This window comes from Triturus cristatus, chromosome 8 (assembly GCF_964204655.1).
Source record: "Triturus cristatus chromosome 8, aTriCri1.1, whole genome shotgun sequence".
NCBI lineage: Eukaryota > Metazoa > Chordata > Amphibia > Caudata > Salamandridae > Triturus > Triturus cristatus.
Window position 1 is genome coordinate 1,668,960,996 of NC_140591.1, and position 19,675 is coordinate 1,668,980,670.

At 44.6% G+C, this 19,675-nt stretch overlaps 1 protein-coding gene across 1 annotated transcript in view; it reads right to left on the reverse strand.

The window, feature by feature from the left end:
- Positions 1–1,267: 1,267 nt before the first annotated feature.
- The window catches only part of LOC146808542 (vomeronasal type-2 receptor 26-like), a 31,399-nt gene continuing 12,991 nt past the window's right edge, over positions 1,268–19,675 (reverse strand). The window contains exons 2-3 of the mRNA XM_085623992.1: positions 19,560–19,573; positions 1,268–2,189 (exon numbers count right to left, since the gene is read on the reverse strand). Coding sequence (XP_085480118.1) covers positions 1,268–2,179 — 912 coding nt within the window. The 5' untranslated portion in view covers positions 2,180–2,189; positions 19,560–19,573. The remainder of the gene's footprint in view (positions 2,190–19,559; positions 19,574–19,675) is intronic.

Genomic DNA, 19,675 nt, shown 5'->3' on the forward strand with positions numbered 1-19,675 from the left:
CGTGGAACTCCGCGAAGTTACAAAAAAACTCCGGGAAGTTCTGCGAGTGGCGGAGTGTAGTGCGAACTGCAGTTTGTGCTGGTATTCCTGCTGCTCGGGTAGAAATTCTACCCGATCAGCAGCTCGCACTCGCAAAATTGCCGTTTGCGATCTTACCGTTTGCGCTTGCAAATTTACCGTTTACAATCGCGAGCAGGGAAAAAAACTCCGCTGCACATCGCGAAGCAGAGTTTTCTGCACTCCATGAGCTCCAGGGATGCGGAGTTAAAAAAACTCTGCAAACTCCGCGAACAGAGCGGAGTTCACCGCCCAGGCCTAGTTATATATGTGGATGCAATCACTAAAAGCTCAGAGGAACCAACATGCCTGTTGGATGGTTTAATTTACTTGTTTAAGCCACTCCCTTGAATACATAGGTCATGCCCCTTTTTGAACCCTCTCCAACGGTTTTTTTACCTCACTTAAAGCCCTGATGATAGTATCAGGTCAATTGTGAACTGATCTTTTAAGGCAAGGGTCTCACTGTGACTTTAAAAAAATGAATATATTTAGCACATATGAGCTAGCAGGAAGGTTCATTTGGCTCCACAATAAGGACAACTTCCTCCAGTAAATAGGGTGCCCTTATCAGAAGTGTGAAAGTTCACTGCCCACTGGTGCTCATCTGGCTAAGGTGTATGGATATAGCACCCTACAGGTTCAGTGGCTGAGGTAGATGGACATAAGGATCCTACAGGTTCTGTGGCTGAGGAGGATGGATATAGGCACCCTTCAGGTTCTTGGTAGAAAGGGTCAGTGCAGTCTCACTGGCTACTTGTGATCCTCTGGCTGAGGAGGATGTATATAAACACCCTACAGGTTCTGTGGCTGAGGAGGATGGATATAGACACCCTACCGGTTATGTGGCTGATGAGAATGAATACAGCACGCTAGAGGTTCTGTGGCTGAGGAGGATGGAAATAGACACTGCAGGTTTTTTGGCAGAGAGGGTCATCGTAGGCTCATCTGCTTTATTGTTGTAATAATCTTTCACCTTTGTCGCCTAAACCTCAATGTGTGTGTTACCCAAGTGAACTTCAAACATTATTGATCTAATTCTTTTGGGCGTTTAACCCTGTTATGGTCCAAGATATAATATTATGCATTTGGTATAAGTTTTTTCCCATTTCCTGAATTTAGAATCATACAGGATACCTCTGTGTGGGTACAGGCACCTGCTTTTATCACCCTGTGTATTCCATTACACTATTTTGCGGTACCTGTGGTTCTATTGACTTTTGGAAGAAACAACTGTTTTTTTTTTACCAATAAGATTGTGTCTAGTGTTTCTTTCAGGCCTTCTCAAAATAATATAGCATTTTGGAAAGAATATACATCCGAGGAGTCCAGCACTTGAGCACAGGATGGCAAACACCTCCACGGCCACCATGTACTTCCCTTGTGTGCTCAGGTACGCCGGGATGAAGGAGATCCACACACTGACAAACACCAGCATACTGAAGGTGATCAGCTTGGCCTCGTTGAAGCTTCCAGGGAGATTCCTTGAGAGAAAGGCCACTATAAAGCTGACTGTGGCCAGGAGGCCCATGTATCCCAGCATGCAGTAGAAGAAGATGGCACCCCCTTCATTACACTCAACAATCATTTTTTCCTTATAAGACACCATGTTTAGCTCTGCAAAAGGAGGTGATCTCACCAGCCAAACAACACAGATAACAACTTGCATCAAAGAAGAGATAGAGACTACACATGTTGGTGTCTTTGATCCCAGCCACTTCCTTGCAGAGCTGATGGGATTTGTTGCCTTGAAGACAATGACAACTACAATGGTTTTAGCCAAAACAGAGGCGACACTGACAGAAAATATCACCCCAAAGACAGTCTGTCGGAGCATGCAGGTTAGCTTGTGAGGACGACAGACAAATATAATCGAGCAGAGGAAGCAGAGCATGAGGGAGACAAGAAGAAGGTAACTGAGACCACGGTTGTTGGCTTTGACGATGGGGGTGTCTCTGTATTTAATGAAGACTCCAAGGACCAAAGAAGTGATGAAAGTCAAGAAGGCAGCAAATATGGTGAGTGTGAGTCCCAGGGGCTCTTCAAACGAGAGGAATTCAGTCACTTTTAGGATGCAGTGATCATGATTTTCATTGGACCATTTGTCGTCAGGACATTTCATACATTCATCTCTGCCTGAAGAAATAATGAAGCAATGTTATGTTTGGAGACAGTCTCTGTCTATGGAGTAGACCACATTGTAATTGCAGGGGAACCGTCAAAAATACAATTCAGCAGTGCATAAGTCCTTATACCTTATAATCTGGGATAAAATCCTAGACGTACTAATTTTGGTATTCACAGAAGGCACTTACTACTTTTGGTGAAACTTACTACTTTTGGTTAAACTTACTACTTTTGGTATTCACAGAAGGCATTTAGTAGTAGTAACTACAACTAAATGCCTTCTGTTAATACCAAAAGTAGTAAGTTTAACCAAAAGTAGTGAGTGCATTCTGTGAATATCAAAAGTAGTACGTTTAGGATTTTGCCTCAGATTAGTTCTGTAAATAGGGCCCCTAGAACTTTGAAATGGTGGCAACCATTGTGCTATTCATTAAGGGCAAGAATAACTCCAGGAGGGCTGGCTCTATGCCAGTTTGTTTTGATAACCACTGACAGTATGAATAATTAATTTTTAGAATATTTGAGTGTAAATGTACCTAAAATTGCCACTACGATAATATGGTATGCATTTAACTTTCCTGTATGTAAAGTACCATTTATTCAAAGCTTAATTAGCAAAGGGTAGTCGGAGGTTTGTGGCATACACTTTTATAGCAAATGAATCACTATACCAGAGTCTAACACAGATCTCTTAACAGAATTATTTGGTTTGATGAAGTTGAAGTATATTGTGAATATAGAAACTATATTCTTAGCCAGTACAAGAACTGTACGCATAGTCATTTTATTGAAACAAAGATTTTTATAACACAATTGTATATTGTTAAATTACTCCTCGTGCAGTGATAAATAAGAGAAACCAAGGACAGGAGCAAAGTAGGGGTCTGCAATTTGCTGGCACATATTTCATTAAATACACTGATCATTTTATCATGATACACTATTTTGTGAATTATAATGATTACAGAGCAGTTGAGTAATTTAGAAGGATCATTTCAGTCTGATTCATTGATGTTTTGGGGGCATATATACAAGGCGGCGATAGAAAATTATCGCCGCTTTTGCGGCCGTTTTCGGCCGAAAAGCAGCGATAATTTTATCGCCTAATTAGCAAGGTCATGCTAACGCGTGAAACCTTGCATTAGAGCACAAAATCTTAACGCCCAGCTTTGCATCATTTCTCCTATCATCAAGCCCCACGCTATGAAGCATAGCGGCAGGAAAAGTAGCGATAACCCCTGTTATCGCTACTTTCCTTACGCCTGCTTCAGGACTGACTTAGCCATGATATCCTATGGAAGGTGGATATCATGGCTAAGTTTGTGAGGCCCTGTCAACAAGCTAACGCCACATTTTGTGAGATTATCGCTGGGTTTCCAGCGATAATCTCACGTTAGGCAGTTAGCGCTAGGATTTTTATCGCTTTTGAGATACGCGTTGCTAATAGCACGCTATCTCAGCGATAAACATCCACGTTAGCCGGCAATAATTATCCTAGCGCTAAGTGCGCTTAGCGATAATTATCGCCGGTTGTTGCTGATATGCCCCTTGGTTCCTTATTTTAAAATGTAAAGAGCCATCACCAGGACATAAAACATAATTTTGACCTCTCCTTCTAGAATCCTGGCCACTTCTTAATTTTGACTCCCTTATTATTATTTTAGACAAAGTAAAGTCTGGCTCTCCTAATGATCCATTACCAATTTCCATTCTTAAGCCACTTGATCCTTCCCATATGCATGTCATCTTGAATGTTTTAAACTCATCTCTACTTGAGTCCAAAGTTCCCTCACATTGGAAACACGCTATGGTGACTCCTCTTTTAAAGAAACCCACTGTTGACCCTACTACCCTTGCAAATTACTGACCGAATTCCCTTCTGCCTGTTTTCTCCAAGATCCTTGAAAGGCACATCCAGCTTCATCTTTCCCAGTTTATTGAGACTAGCAATATCCTCCCCCCTTCTCAAGCTGGGTTTAGAACCGGGTCCTCCACAGAAGCCACTTTGCTGGGGGTTGCAGAGAGGCTCCGCCATCATCTGGATGTTGGTGACATCATTGCGCTCATACTGATAGACCTCAGCGCGGTGTTCAACACTATCTCCCACCCCATACTAGTCAACACACTGAGGACCTCTGGCATTGGTGGCTCTGCCTTGGACTGGATTGTCTCTTTTCTGGATGGCCGTACATTTCAGATTTTTTCTGCTACGGATAGTTCCAATATCCATCCATCACCCTATGGGGTACCCCAAGGCTCCATACTGAGCCCCACGCTTTTTAACGTGTATGTCAGGCCTCTAGCTGACATTGCCGAACAGGCTGGTCTGACCCATTTTACCTATGCTGATGACTCTCAGATCTTTTTTTCACTCTCACGGTCTGACCCCTGCTCCACATCCTGCCTTCAGTTGGGTCTCAGGCAAATTGCAACATGGATGAACCAGAACTATCTGAAACTAAACAGTGACAAAACCAAGGTCTTAATCCTTGGTAAAGAGAAAGATCTTTGGGGCCCGCTACATTGGCCGGCCGAGATGGGTACTCTTCCGCAGCCTTCCAGCCATGTCCATCACCTGGGCGTTCATATTGATAACTCTTTGACCATGCATCATCAAGCAGTCAAGGTCACAGCCATTTGTTTTACCATCTTAAAATGGCTTAGGAAGATCCTTTGGATGCTTCCTAATACCACCCAGAAAAGAGTGGTCCAAGCCCTTATCACCTCACGGCTGGATTACGGCAATGTTCTCTTTCTGGATGCGAACAAGGCTGTGTCCCGTAGACTGCAGCTGGTTCAGAACTCTGCAGCAAGACTTCTTTGCAGAGTTCCCAGAATCACTCCTATCTCTGGCTATCTCCGTGATCTACATTGGCTCAGGGGGGAAAACCGTATTAAATTCAAAGCCCTGAGTTACACGTTTAAGATCAAACGGGGTTCAGCACCACTATATTTGCATTCTCTTATGTGCCCCTATGTCCCTACTCGCCATCTTCGTTCCGCTACTCTTGAAAAATTCACGGTGCCCAGGTTCAAACTTGCTAGGATGGGTGGTCGGTCTTTTTCATATCTTGGTCCGATCCTCTGGAATACTCTCCCTCTCGCTATCCATAAAGAAACCATTTATACCGGTTTCCGCAGATCTTTTAAGACCTGGTTATTTAATCAGTAACTTCTTCCTACCTCCTCTCTTCTGCTTCCAGTTCCGTCCAGGCACTGAGAAACCATTTTTGGGTAGCTGTTGCGTCTTATAAATTCAACAAATAAATAAATAAATAGAACAGATTACAAAAAGAACTGATCACTTGGAGAGTATAATCCGGGTGCAGAGTGGGATCGACGCACTTAGGGTGGAGATTCCGCCCCGACTGTAGACGTAAAGATACTACTTGTAACTTACCTTTGTGAATACCGAAAGTCGTAAACTTAGACTTTTGACCTAAGTTTACCTTTGTAAATACTGAAAGTCATGAACTTTGACTTTTGATCGAAATTTTCCTTTGTGAAAGCCAAAAGTCTTAACCCCTTCGCTGCTAGGCCTTTTCCCCTCCAGTGCTAAGCCTTTTTTGGGCTATTTGGGGTAGTGCGCGCTTAGGGCCCTGTAACTTTTTGACCACAGTAGGTATCCACGCCAAATTTGCGTCCTTTTCTTCCAACATCATGCGGATTCTAAAGGTACCCAGGGTTTGTGGATTCTCCTAGAGGGTTCCCAGAAATTAGTCAAAATACAGCAACATTTTGTTTTTTTTGTGAAAAATGGGGAAAAGTGGCTGCAAATGAAAGCGTCTGGGTTTTTCTCTGCAAATTATATCAAAAAAGGGTTTGTGGGGCTGAAATCACCATTTCTCCTGCTTTTAGGGAATGACAGATTGTTGTCAGAAATCCAACTTTTTTTACACAGTTTTGTCATTTGTCTGAGACATACCCTATTTTTGCAATTTTTTGTGCTTTCAACCTCCTTCCAGATAATGGTAGAAATGGGTAGAAAAGCAATAATGGATCTAGGAAAGCTATACATTTTTGAGAAGTAGACAAAATTCTGAATTCAGCAAGGGGTCATTTGTGTAGATCCATCAAGGTTTTTTTATAGAAACTAACAGTTAAATATAGGAAAAATTAAAAATTAGTTGAAAAAAGCAGCCTTTTGTGTCAACGTTTTCTCCAGTAACTTCTTCTAATTATGACATCTCTTTGAAAGCAATGTACTGTTACATCCGCTGGTCCTTCCTGGTTGTGGGGATATATAGGACTTGTAGGTTCACCAAGAGCCCAACGAACCCAGAGTAAAAAACTGAGCAGCATTTTGTTAAGGGTTTTTTTTTTGTTCCGGGTATATAGCAATTATAGTGTGAAAATGTATACATGGAAAAATTGGTATGAAAGACACCTATGTATTTCTGAAATGAAAACAAATTACAGAGTTTAGAAACAGTGCATATTTGCACATTTTCGAAATTGGGAATACTCATACTTGCATGACAATTATTGGTCATTTTTCAAAATAACTTTTTTTTTACACAATGTCTTTCATTTGGAAGGGAGAAATGCATCAAAAATCAATAGGTAATAACAGTTGCTTTAAATATTCGAACTACCCCAAGTCTTCCGATAAAAATGGTACCTCACTTGTGTGGGTAGGCATAGTTCCCACGACAGGAAGTGGCTCAAAACCTAAGGTGAACATTTTCACACTTAAAAATTTACACATTTTTTGCGAAGAGTCTAGGTGTAGTTTTTGAACCCTAGCTCTGCCGGCATCTGGGGAAACCTAGCAAACCTATACATTTTTGAAAACTTGACACGCAGGGGAATCCAGGATGGGGTGACTTGAGTGCCTCCCACCATGGTCTGTCACCCAGAATCCCTTGCAAACGTAAAAAATTGACAAAAAAAACACATTTTCCCCACATTTCTGTGATGGAAAGTTCTAGAATCTGCGTGGATCCACAAATTTCGATGCACCCCGCGTTCCCCAAAGTCCTACGAGAAAAATGGTACCTCACTTGTGCGGGTCGGCCTAGTGCCGGCGACAGGAAACGGTGCAAAATGCAACGTGGTCACACCTCAATTTTGCAGTGAAAAATGACCCTTTTTTGGCAAAGTGACTAGCTGCAGTTTTTGAACCCTAGCTCTGCCGGCATCTGGGGAAACCTAGCAAACCTATACATTTTTGAAAACTTGACACGCAGGGGAATCCAGGATGGGGTGACTTGAGTGCCTCCCACCATGGTCTGTCACCCAGAATCCCTTGCAAACGTAAAAAATTGACAAAAAAAACACATTTTCCCCACATTTCTGTGATGGAAAGTTCTGGAATCTGCGTGGATCCACAAATTTCGATGCACCCCGCGTTCCCCAAAGTCCTACGAGAAAAATGGTACCTCACTTGTGCGGGTCGGCCTAGTGCCGGCGACAGGAAACGGTGCAAAATGCAACGTGGTCACACCTCAATTTTGCAGTGAAAAATGACCCTTTTTTGGCAAAGTGACTAGCTGCAGTTTTTGAACCCTAGCCCTGCCGGCACCTAGGGAATCCTAGCAAACCTATACATTTTTAAAAACTAGACACCCAGGGGAATCCAGGATGGGGTGTCTTGAGTGCCTCCCACCATGGTCTGTTACCCAGAATCCCTTGCAAACGTAAAAAAATTGACAAAAAAAACACATTTTCCCCACATTTCTGTGATGGAAAGTTCTGGAATCTGCGTGGATCCACAAATTTCCACCCACCCCGCGTTCCCCAAATTCCTACGAGAAAAATGGTACCTCACTTGCGCGGGTCGGCCTAGTGCCCGCGACAGGAAGCGGTGCAAAACGCAACGTGGTCACACCTCAATTTTGCAGTGAAAAATGACCCTTTTTTGGCAAAGTGACAAGCTGTAGTTTTTGAACCCTAGCCCTGCCTGCACCTAGGGAAACCTAGCAAACCTATACATTTTTGAAAACTAGACACCCAGGGGAATCCAGGATGGGGTGATGTGAGTGCCTCCCACCATGGTCTGTCACCCAGAATCCCTTGCAAACTTAAAAAATTGACAAAAAAACACATTTTCCCCACATTTCTGTGATGGAAAGTTCTGGAATCTGCGTGGATCCACAAATTTCGATGCACCCCGCGTTCCCCAAAGTCCTACGAGAAAAATGGTACCTCACTTGTGCGGGTCGGCCTAGTGCCGACGACAGGAAACGGTGCAAAATGCAACATGGTCACACCTCAATTTTGCAGTGAAAAATGACCCTTTTTTGGCAAAGTGACTAGCTGCAGTTTTTGAACCCTAGCCCTGCCGGCACCTAGGGAAACCTAGCAAACCTATACATTTTTGAAAACTAGACACCCAGGGGAATCCAGGATGGGGTGACTTGAGTGCCTCCCACCATGGTCTGATACCCAGAATCCCTTGCAAACGTAAAAAGTTGACCAAAAAAACACATTTTCCCCACATTTCTGTGATGGAAAGTTCTGGAATCTGCGTGGATCCACAAATTTCCACCCACCCCACGTTCCCCAAAGTCCTACAAGATAAATGGTACCTCACTTGTGCGGGTCGGCCTAGTGCCCGCGTCAGGAAACAGCGCAAAACGCAACGTGGTCACACCTCAATTTTGCAGTGAAAAATGACCCTTTTTTGGCAAAGTGACTAGCTGTAGTTTTTTAACCCTAGCCCTGCCGGCACCTAGGGAAACATAGCAAACCTATATATATTTGAAAACTAGATACCCAGGGGAATCCAGGATGGGGTGACTTGAGTGCCTCCCACCATGGTCTGTTACCCAGAATCCCTTGCAAACCTAAAAAATTGACAAAAAAAACACATTTTCCCCACATTTCTGTGATGGAAAGTTCTGGAATCTGCGTGGATCTACAAATTTCCACCCACCCCGCGTTCCCCAAGGTCCTACGAGAAAAATGGTACCTCACTTGTGTGGGTCGGCCCAGTGCCCGCGACAGGAAACGGCGCAAAACGCAACGTGGTCACACCTCAATTTTGCAGTGAAAAATGACCCTTTTTTGCCAAAGTGACTAGCTGTAGTTTTTGAACCCTAGCCCTGCCGGCACCTAGGGAAACCTAGCAAACCTATATATTTTCGAAAACTAGACACCCAGGGGAACTCAGGATGGGGTGACTTGAGTGCCTCCCACCATGGTCTGTTACCCAGAATCCCTTGCAAACGTAAAAAATTGACAAAAAAAACACATTTTCCCCACATTTCTGTGTTGGAAAGTTCTGGAATCTGCGTGGATCCACAAATTTCCACCCACCCCGCGTTCCCCAAAGTCCTACGAGAAAAATGGTACCTCACTTGTGCGGGTCGGCCTAGTGCCGGCGACAGGAAACGGCGCAAAACGTAACGTGGTCACACCTCAATTTTGCAGTGAAAAATGACCCTTTTTTGGCAAAGTGCCTTGCTGTAGTTTTTTAACCCTAGTTCTGCCGGCACATAGGGATACCTACCAAACCCACACATTTCTGAAAACTAGTCACCCGGCGGCTTCCAGGGAGGTATGGCTTGCGTGGATACCCCAACGTTTCCTTACCCAGAATCCCCTGCAAACCTCAATTTTAGCTGAAAAAATCACTTTTTTCACACATTTTGGGGTGGGAAAGTTGTGGCATCACCGGGCTCACACAAATTTAACACCACCCAGCATTCCCCCAGGTCTCCCGGTAAAAATGGTGCCTCACTTGTGTGGAAGGACCAAGTACCCGCGGCAGGCAAGGGCCCAAAACATAGTGAGGTGACATCAAAGTGGCCTATTGCAAAACCACCTGGTTTTGCAAGGGGGGTCACTTGTGTTTTTGGCCCGGTGCTCGGCGGCCATCTAGAGAAACCTACCAAACCCACGCATTTCAGAAAACTAGACACCCGGCAGCTTCCAAGGAGGTATGGCTTGCGTGGATCCCCCAACGTTTCCTTACCCAGAATCCCCTGCAAACCTCAATTTTAGCTGAAAAAATCACTTTTTTCACACATTTTGGTGTGGGAAAGTTGTGGCATCACCGGGCTCACACAAATTTAACACCACCCAGCGTTCCCCCAGGTCTCCCGGTAAAAATGGTGCCTCACTTGTGTGGGAGGCCCAAGTACCCGCGGCAGGCAAGGGCCCATACATTTTTTTGTTAGGCAATGCGGATTTCGCCTCACAACGTTTTGGGCCCTTGCCTGCCGCGGGTACTTGGGCCTACCACACAAGTGAGGCACCATTTTTACCGGGAGACCTGGGGGAACGCTGGGTGGTGTTAAACCGCATTTGCCCTTGACTCTCTTGCCCCTGGATAGAGGGCTTCTTTGTTAGCTGACGCTCCCGCTGTCATCTTTGGTCTCCCTCCCGCTGCCGTTCATCTTGCAGCTGCCCAGAGGAGGGAGACTACACTTACCAGCCTGCCCTGCTTCCACCAGGAATTCGATACAGCTGACACCGTGCCCGGAGGCGCTTTAAATTCCAGGCAGCCCCGGAGGAGCGGGTTGAACCGCATTTGCCCTTTACTCTCTTGCCCCTGGATAGAGGGCTTCTTTGTTAGCTGACGCTCCCGCTGTCATCTTTGGTCTCCCTCCCGCTGCCGCTGCTGGTCATCTTGCGGCTGCCCAGAGGAGGGAGACTACACTTTCCAGCCTGCTCTGCTTCCACCAGGAATTCGACACAGCTGACACCGCGCCCGGAGGCGCTTTAAATTCCAGGCAGACCCCGCGTCGCGGAATCGCGCGCGGATCGCGCTGGGCGAAGCCCGGGCAAAGGGCAGGCCCTCTGTGGCCCTCAGAGGCCAGAGGAGGCTGGGCTGGGCCTCCCCCCTTCAATCTGCAACCCACGGTGAGGATGGACTGTTTGCACAAGACGCTAGTAAGCAGTTCCACTTAAAGCTCCTCATTTGGCCTCCCTGATAATTGTTAAATGTATGATTACAGTTCTGTTTTAGACAGCACTAAAGGCTCAGTGTGATCTGACTAGCCACCCATAATTGTTTAGCACGCATTATGACCTTGCCTGTCTCTAAAGAAAAATCCTCACTGGGAGGAGGAGTTAATCTAGGAACGTTAGACAATTATGTCATTAGGGCTGCCACAGGAATTGACAGTGATATCGCACTTGCAGAGCGACGGGCCGGGAGACGCCGTTCTGTTGAGCTTATTAAGAACAGACGTTAATCTCTGGGCCCGTTACAGCTAGCCATGTCACCGCATTCCAGCACGCTCTGCTAAAGCGAGGGTCTTGATGTTGCTTCTCTTTGTGACAACATACCGTTACTCCTCCGAGATAGAACCCCCCCACCCAAGTCAAATAATGACTTGAGTGTAAACCTTTCTGCTTCTTTTAGTAACACAATACCAGAGGCAGAAGTTCTGTCAGAAACACTGTCACCAATTGTAGAGATTGTTCAAAAATCTAATACAACTCCGAAAACTCCTCGAGTACAGGGCCCGCCACCGAAAAAAAGGAGAAAGAGGGGGAGTGGACTAAAGAGAAACAAGATCAATTTACCTAATTTTGGTAACTCTAAGAGCTCCTCCTCCAATGCACCCACACTACCCACATCGGCTGCTCCATTACACTTCCCAATAATAGAAACATTGGGCACTGACCTAATGGGAAGTATTGAAAAACTGATTAGATCTCTCACATTGCCTTTAGCAGAGAGACTAAAAAGAATAGCCCAACAGTTGGGGAACCTAGAACAGGCAATTGGGGAAATCAAAGAGGGAACTAAGGATTTACCAAAGCCCCCATTAGTGCCCTTAACTATTGCATCAGCCCCAAACACCATTGTCCAAAAGGGAGCAAAATCCATAAGTCAAGTTAAATCAAAAACCCTGAACCCAATGTCCCCCCAAAAATCTCGGCAAAATGCAAAAATTAGAGAAAAAGAGGCTGAGGTAGGTGGGAAACCTATTCTTTCAGGAACTGCCCAAAAACCTAAAGGCCATGAAGATTCTGTAAGGATATCCTTGCCTAAGAGGCATAATGTGGAACTGCCTCCGGAAGCGGCTCTGCTTGTGGTGGTCCTCACGGGAGTCCCAGTCCTAGAAGATGGGAAGTTAGAAGATCAAAGCCAGCTAAAAAATAAAGTCATATTTTGGCTTAGGCAGAACCGGCCACTTCCTCCAAACGTAAATGGGGAAATTCTATATGTTAGGCGTCTTCCCTGGCTAGGACACAGAACAAAAGATATTATGGGGGATATTATTATAATAAATTTCAGAGATAAAAGGGCAGTTAGACATGTTTTAAACTGGTTTCCCCTAAATGGCAGCAATGCAATCACAGCACGTGTATTGCCCTACTTTTACCCTAGAGCACTGATGACCTCTGAAACTAAATCGAGGCCCCCATTCCGAAATCAGGACGATTGCATTAGACCTTTACTCCAACACCAGGTCGTACACCCTAGGCCCCCATTTAAACGTCAAGTTGATTGCTTTAGGCACCCATCTCAACATAAATCTGGACCCTAATTTTCAGATTCTTAGGCTGAGTTTCTACAATAACCTTCCTGATGTCGAGACAATGAATTTGGTATCCTTGATCCGGTCCATATTAATAACCAAAACAAGGAAGACAACTAATGAAGAGGTTATTATTTGGCGGGGGGATTTCAACCTGGGACCATGCCTTACTGGTAATAATAATATCTGTGGTATCCAGGACGAATTTGAAAACCCCATTCCACATTTTAGACATTTCACCCTAGGTAATTATTTGAATGAAACCTTATTCGAGTTAGACCTGGTCCAGGCAAATACCCTGAATAATAAGAATTTAACATTGGCCCCTACTTTTCACGGGAGAGGATACCAAACAACTATAGATTACATCTTGTTCTCAAATGGTGAGAGGACTATAGATGCAGGATTCACTAGACACATAATTGTGCTAAGCGACCATTATCCTCTCAGCATTTCTCTCTCATTGTCCTATAAACCGAAGAGTGGCCTGGGTTCTATTTTATCACAAAATAATCTGGCATTAAGCAGATTAAATGGATATGCGCTTAAATGGGGGAAAGCAGACCCTATGGAAATAACAAAGTTAGTGATAGCGAGGGCCTACCCCTCCATTATGAAATGCCTTACTCCAGATACTACACATACAGAAGTCATTGCCAACTTTGAATTGATCGTTAAAGCGATCAACGAGGCTCTGTGGGTAGAAATAAAACATAAGTCAAAAAAGAGGAAGGGTTGGTTCAACCACGAGTGCATGGTTGCCTATTCTAATTTAAAAACTGCACTGAGAAAATTGGTGAGGATCCCACACGAGATAACATCATTAAGGAAAGCTTATAACCTTGCATTAAAAAACAGGAAAAAAGAACTAAAAAACCAACTTTGGGCCCAATTGCATGAAACCTGCTCCCATAAAAATTCGACTGCTTTTTGGCAAGTGGTCAAGGCTCCCTTTTTAACTGATAATACTAATCACGCAAAGTTAGATTTAGCAATAGAAGAAAAGGAATGGGTTCTCCATTTTTCCAAGATTTTTTCAGTCGTTCTGGAGTCTGTTAAACCTCAGGACCCAAAACCTCAGAACACTAATTCCCGGAACGTTTCAGATAGTGTCTATCCCATCGACCTACAGTTCTCATTGAAACAAACTGCCCAGGCTCTGACTGCAAGTAAAAATGGGAAGGCACCGGGCCCAGATGGCGTCCCTATCGACTTATTTAAAGCTCAAATGGACCTCTGGACCCCCCTTCTAACTAGAGTCCTGAACGCAACTTGTAATATAGGCTTACTGGTTTCATGGTCAAAATCCGTACTAGTTCCCATTTTTAAAAAAGGTGACCGGGAGTCAGTAACCTGCTATCGTCCAATCTCTCTCTTAGACTCCCTTGGAAAGGTGGCAGGTCGAGTCATTTTAGAGCAACTGCAAGATTGGGCGGATGATGGCAGGATTATTTCAGATCTACAGTACGGGTTTCGCCAGGGTCTGGGGACCATGGAGCATGCCTTAAACCTCTCACTTCTGATAGATAAGTATGTTTACATCAAAGGAGGAGACCTGTACATGGTCTATGTGGATTTATCGTCTGCATTTGATTGCGTTTCCCACTCCAAGCTTTGGACATTACTGGTTGATATGGGGACTCCATTGAATTTGGTCAAGTTTGTGAGGGAACTTTACTCAAATGCCACTGCAAGAGTGCGTTATGGGGTGGGGGGGAGTTGACGGAAGAGTTCCCAGTAGAAAAAGGGGTTAGGCAAGGGTGTGTCCTGGCCCCTTTCCTCTTTACACTGTATACTAATGGGCTGGAAAGAGAGATGATGAAGGGGTGCCAGGATCTTCCAATGGTGAACAATCGTCCAATACCCGCACTCCTTTATGCAGACGATACCGTCATTTTAGCTCGTACCCCCCGTGAACTTCAAAAGAATTTGGACAGATATTCCACATTTATGGCAGGCCTTGACCTGAAGATAAATATCAGTAAAACCTTTGTCATGAGAGCAAGTTCTGGCCACAAAAGCATAAGTAAAATGAGGGGTATCTATATGAACCAAGAAAAAATAGCAACTACACAAAAATACTCCTATTTAGGCATAACAATAGATCACAAACTATCCTGGAAACCGGCTGTAGAAACAAGAAAACTTATTTTCTTAAGAACAACTACAGCCCTTGTCAATTTTACCAGGAAGTTGGGAAATAGAGCTCCCCCTGAAATTATTGCGATCTATAAAGCTAAATGGTTATCTGTGGCTTTGTATGGGGCGGGTCCCTGGGGCTACGTGGGTACGGATAGCATTCAGAGAGTTGAAAATTATTTTCTGAGGTTTCTTCTTGCAGTTCCTGGGAGTGCGGGCACCTTGGCTTGTCACACAGAGCTGGGTCTTGTACATGTGAAGGACCTAGCCATAGTCTAACCTCTTTTATTATGGCGCAGGATTTGGACTTCGGATAAAGCAACCCTTACCCAGTCTATTCTATCCGACTGTCTAACCATGGACAATGCTTGTAGATCTAGATGGTTGTGGTACATTGCAAGATTTTTTCACGACTTGGGTTGGGATAAATATTATCATAATCCCTCCTCAATACGTGAGGTTTCGAGGAAGGCCCTAAAAAAGAAAGGTCTCGCCCATCTTGAGGAGCTGAGACTGATGAGCGAAGCCGCTAAACCTTCTGTTACCCACAGCTTAATGATACAATTGGTACCTACAATACAGCCGTACCTCACTTTTAATACCACGAGTTACGAGCGTTATCTACTGGTAAGATTTAGGATGAACTTCTTCCATCGAATGGTTGCATTTCCAGCGCGAAACAACTGGGCTAAAGTACTTTCTACCTGTTCCTGTGATGACACTTCTTTACAATCGACTTTGCACACCATTCTTTTTTGTAAATTCTATACTGAACCCAGGAAAAAACGGCTTATTCCGTTCCTGAGGCGTATTGGACACAGACAATGTCGCCCAGCTTGACTTTTTTTTACAGATACTGGAGGGAGACCAGTTGGTATTTATAGTAGGTAGCTTTCTTAAATGTATTGTTTGCCATCGTAGGAATTTAGATTAATATTCCACGGAGACCAGTTCTGAAATGTATTAATATAAAAATGTAATGTCATTTTTAACTTTAATGGATTTATTATGTTGGTTGTGAATCGTCATAACTAAAGATTAAATAGTTGATTTGTATATGCCCTTCTCTGTTTCCTTGTAAAAGATTAGGTGGGGCATACATTTTTTTTTTTTTTTTTAATTTGTAAATATCATGTTTTTATGTTTTTATGTGTGATCATTTTATTGTATGATTTTATGATTTGTAATCAAAATCGAAATAAAGCAAGAATTCATTCATTGATACTTGGGCCTCCAACACAAGTAAGGCACCATTTTTACCGGGAGACCTGGGGGAACGCTGGGTGGTGGAAAATTTGTGTGAGCCCGGTGATGCCACAACTTTCCCACACCAAAATGTGTGAAAAAAGTGATTTTCCCTGATAAAATTGAGGTTTGCAGGGGATTCTGGGTAAGGAAAAGTTGGGGGAAGCACGCAAGCCATACCTCCCTGGAAGCCCCCGGATGTCTAGTTTTCAGAAATTTATGGGTTAGGTAGGTTTCCCTAGATGGCCGCCAAGCACCGGGCCAAAAACCCAAATGACCCCCGTTCCAAAACCAGATAGTTTAGACATAATTATTGGTTTGTTTCTACAGCGTGAGAATTTTGGAACAATATTGCAATGAAAATGTGGCAGACATTTTGAGGTTTGCAGGACATTGGGGATTAAAAAACTTTTTGAATTCACAAGAGACATCACCATGAACTCCCAAGGGTTTTCAACAATATCTACAGTTGGTGGGTTATTCTTACATGGAAAGTACACCTTGGCAGAGAAACTAAAGACAAAGATTCCTGCACAACCATCTATTCCTCAAACACACACATACTGGTTGGATTTGGCACGAGGGCGAGTCATGGTTCAGTGTATTAAATTTTATTAACAAGAGATTTCACAAAAATGAAATGCACTGTCAATAATTAAATTCACAAAAAACCAAACCAATGACTCGCAGCTCGTGAGCTGTAAAGCCACGTCAAGGCACCAACCACTTTACAGGCCATTCACACACCTTTCATACATGATACAAACAAGACCATTCACACCACCACGCACAAAAGCAAAACACATTACAAAATTCACAATAAGGGACAAGGATCACCCTGCTTCAGAAAGACAAATATTACTGCACAGCCATCTAATCCTCAAGCACACACACATACTGCTTGGATTTGGCACGAGGGTGTGATGGTTCAGTAGATAAAATTGTATTAGCAAGTGATTTCACAAAAATGAAATGCACTGCTAATAATTGAAAGGGCGAGAAACTGAACCATTGACTCACAGCTCGTGAGCTGTAAAGCCACGACAAGGCACCAACCTCTTTACAGGCCATTCATACACCTTTCATACGTGTGAGACATACAAAACCATTCACACCGCCAGCCGCGGGCCCATCACATAACAAAACTCACACCAGCACACAGCGTCATTCAAGGGCCCATCACTTTCACACGCCCACAATCCTGACACAGCAACTACACAGGCTGATGGATTGCGTGGAGTGGCACTCAGCTAGCAGTGTGTGTAGTGACCAGCAGAAAGTCACTACTCACACACAGCCAGCTGAGCGCCAGTCCACACACACCACTAGCAGAGCGCCAGTCCACGCACACCGCTAGCCAAACACCAGTCCACGCACACCGCTAGCCAAGCACCAGTTCAGGCACACCGCCAGCCAATCGCCAGTCCAGGCACACCGGCAGCCAATCGCCAATCCACGCACACCGCCAGCCAAGCTCCAGTCCACGGACACCACCAGCCAAGCACCAGTCCGCACACACCACCAGTCCACGCACACCGCCAGCCAAGCACCATTCCACGCGCACCACCAGCCAAGCACCATTCCACGCACACCGCCAGCCAAGCTCCAGTCCACGCACACCACCAGCCAAGCACCAGTCCACTCACACCACCAGTCCATGCACACCGCCAGTCCACGCACACCGCCAGCCAAGCACCATTCCACGCACACCACCAACCAAGTGCCAGTCTACACACAACAACAGCCAAGCGCCAGCCTACACACACCGCCATCACATTTAGGATTTTTTTAGAAAAAAATAAAAACACAAACAAATCGCAAATAGATACAAATCTTCAAACACAAAATCAGCAACTAAATACATTGCACTAACACCAACCTTGAAACAGAATCAAATTTTCCAAAGAATACAGACCAGGCAGTTCACTTTACCACTCATGAATGCTCCCAAAAATTATTTTGCGTGTGGTACGCTCTAAAACAAGCAGGGGCACACAGTCCAGGTTGAGAAGGACAGTCGGGGCAGTACATACGACTCTCCTTCCGCGTACCTCTTCGCCAACAGACTCTACATCTCCTACTGGGAAAATCTTTTGAGGGTGTGGGAGGAATGTGATCAGGAAAGTGGCTATCTTTCAATCTAGCAACATCCTCCACCACTCCAACTCTAGGAACACTTGCATGTTCCACTACAACAAGGCTGCCTAGTACAGACTCCTGAAACTTAGCAAAAGTCATCTTTGACTCAGGGCAAGAATCCTGGAACACAACAAAAGCATTAAACATTGCCAAGTGGAAAAGATGGATAGCCAACTTCTTGTACCAAATATAAGCCTTACGAAGAGCAATGTAAGGTTCCAACGTCTGATCTACTCTGTCAACACCACCCATGTGCCTATTATAGTCTAAAATGCACACAGGTTTGCGCGCTTCAGCGACCTGACCCCAAACAGTCACAGGTGCAGTGCTTTCATCATGGATGGTAGTCAGCATGTAGACATCTGTCCTGTCTGAAAACTTTACAGCAAGAAGCTCCTCGCAACGCAACGCACTGCACTGTCCCCGCACAAGCTTTTGACAAACAAGTTCTTTTGGGAAACCTTTACGGTTGGAGCGGATTGTGCCACAAGCAACAGTGTCCACTTTGGCCAATTCCCTGAACAACCGCACACCAGTGTAGAAGTTATCTACATATAAATGGTGGCCTTTGTTAAAAAATCCTCTAACAAGTTCCCAAATAATTTTCTCCTGGATTCCTTACCGGTGTACACCCTGAAATTAGAGACATATCCAGTCCTACTGGCACACAGCATATACAGCTTTATTCCATAGCGTGCCCTCTTACTAGGAATGTATTGCCTTAAACCAAGCGGCCCTTGAACAACACCAAAGACTCATCCACTGCAATTTCTTTCCCAGGAGCATAAATCTCAGAATATCGATCAACAAAGTGATCAAGGACAGGCCTAATCTTAAAAAGACGGTCACACTCAGGGTGATCTCGTGGCAACGCTAAACCATTATCAACAAAATGCATCAACCGAAGCAGAAGCAAATACCTGTCACGACTCATGACTGCCGGAAAAATAGACGTTGCCATCAAGGGACTGCTAGACCAATATGAAGACATTGATGGCTTCCTTAGCAAGCCCATCAAAAAAGTTAAACCCAAGAACTTCTTCATCTCTTCAAGATTTGTGGGAGTCCACCGGGTAGCTACAGAGTGTGGCTTCAGACTGGCACTGTTGTCCCTCAAAAACTGTTCGGCATACAAATTAGTCTGCTCAACAATCTCTGCCAAAAACACATCGTCCATAAACAACTGAAAAAAATTTATCGGCAAAAAGTTTTCAGTATTCACTCTACACCCTGGAACACCAGAAAACTCTGGCAATGCCGGCTGCACCATGCCAGGGGCAACCCAGAGGTCATCACTTTCAAAGGGAAGCCTTGCAGCCCCAGCCTGCAGCCCAGAAGCCTTGCCGCACTACACCAACGGGAAGCCTTGCAGCCCCAGGCTGCAGCCCAGATGCCACTTGCTGCACTATTGGCACATCAGTCTCCTCCTCTAACACAGGCACTTCATCCGCACTAAGAGTATCTTCATCATCCGATGACTCCATATGGAGAGAAAACTCACTGCCAGAATCGTCCCCTGCCTCCTCTCC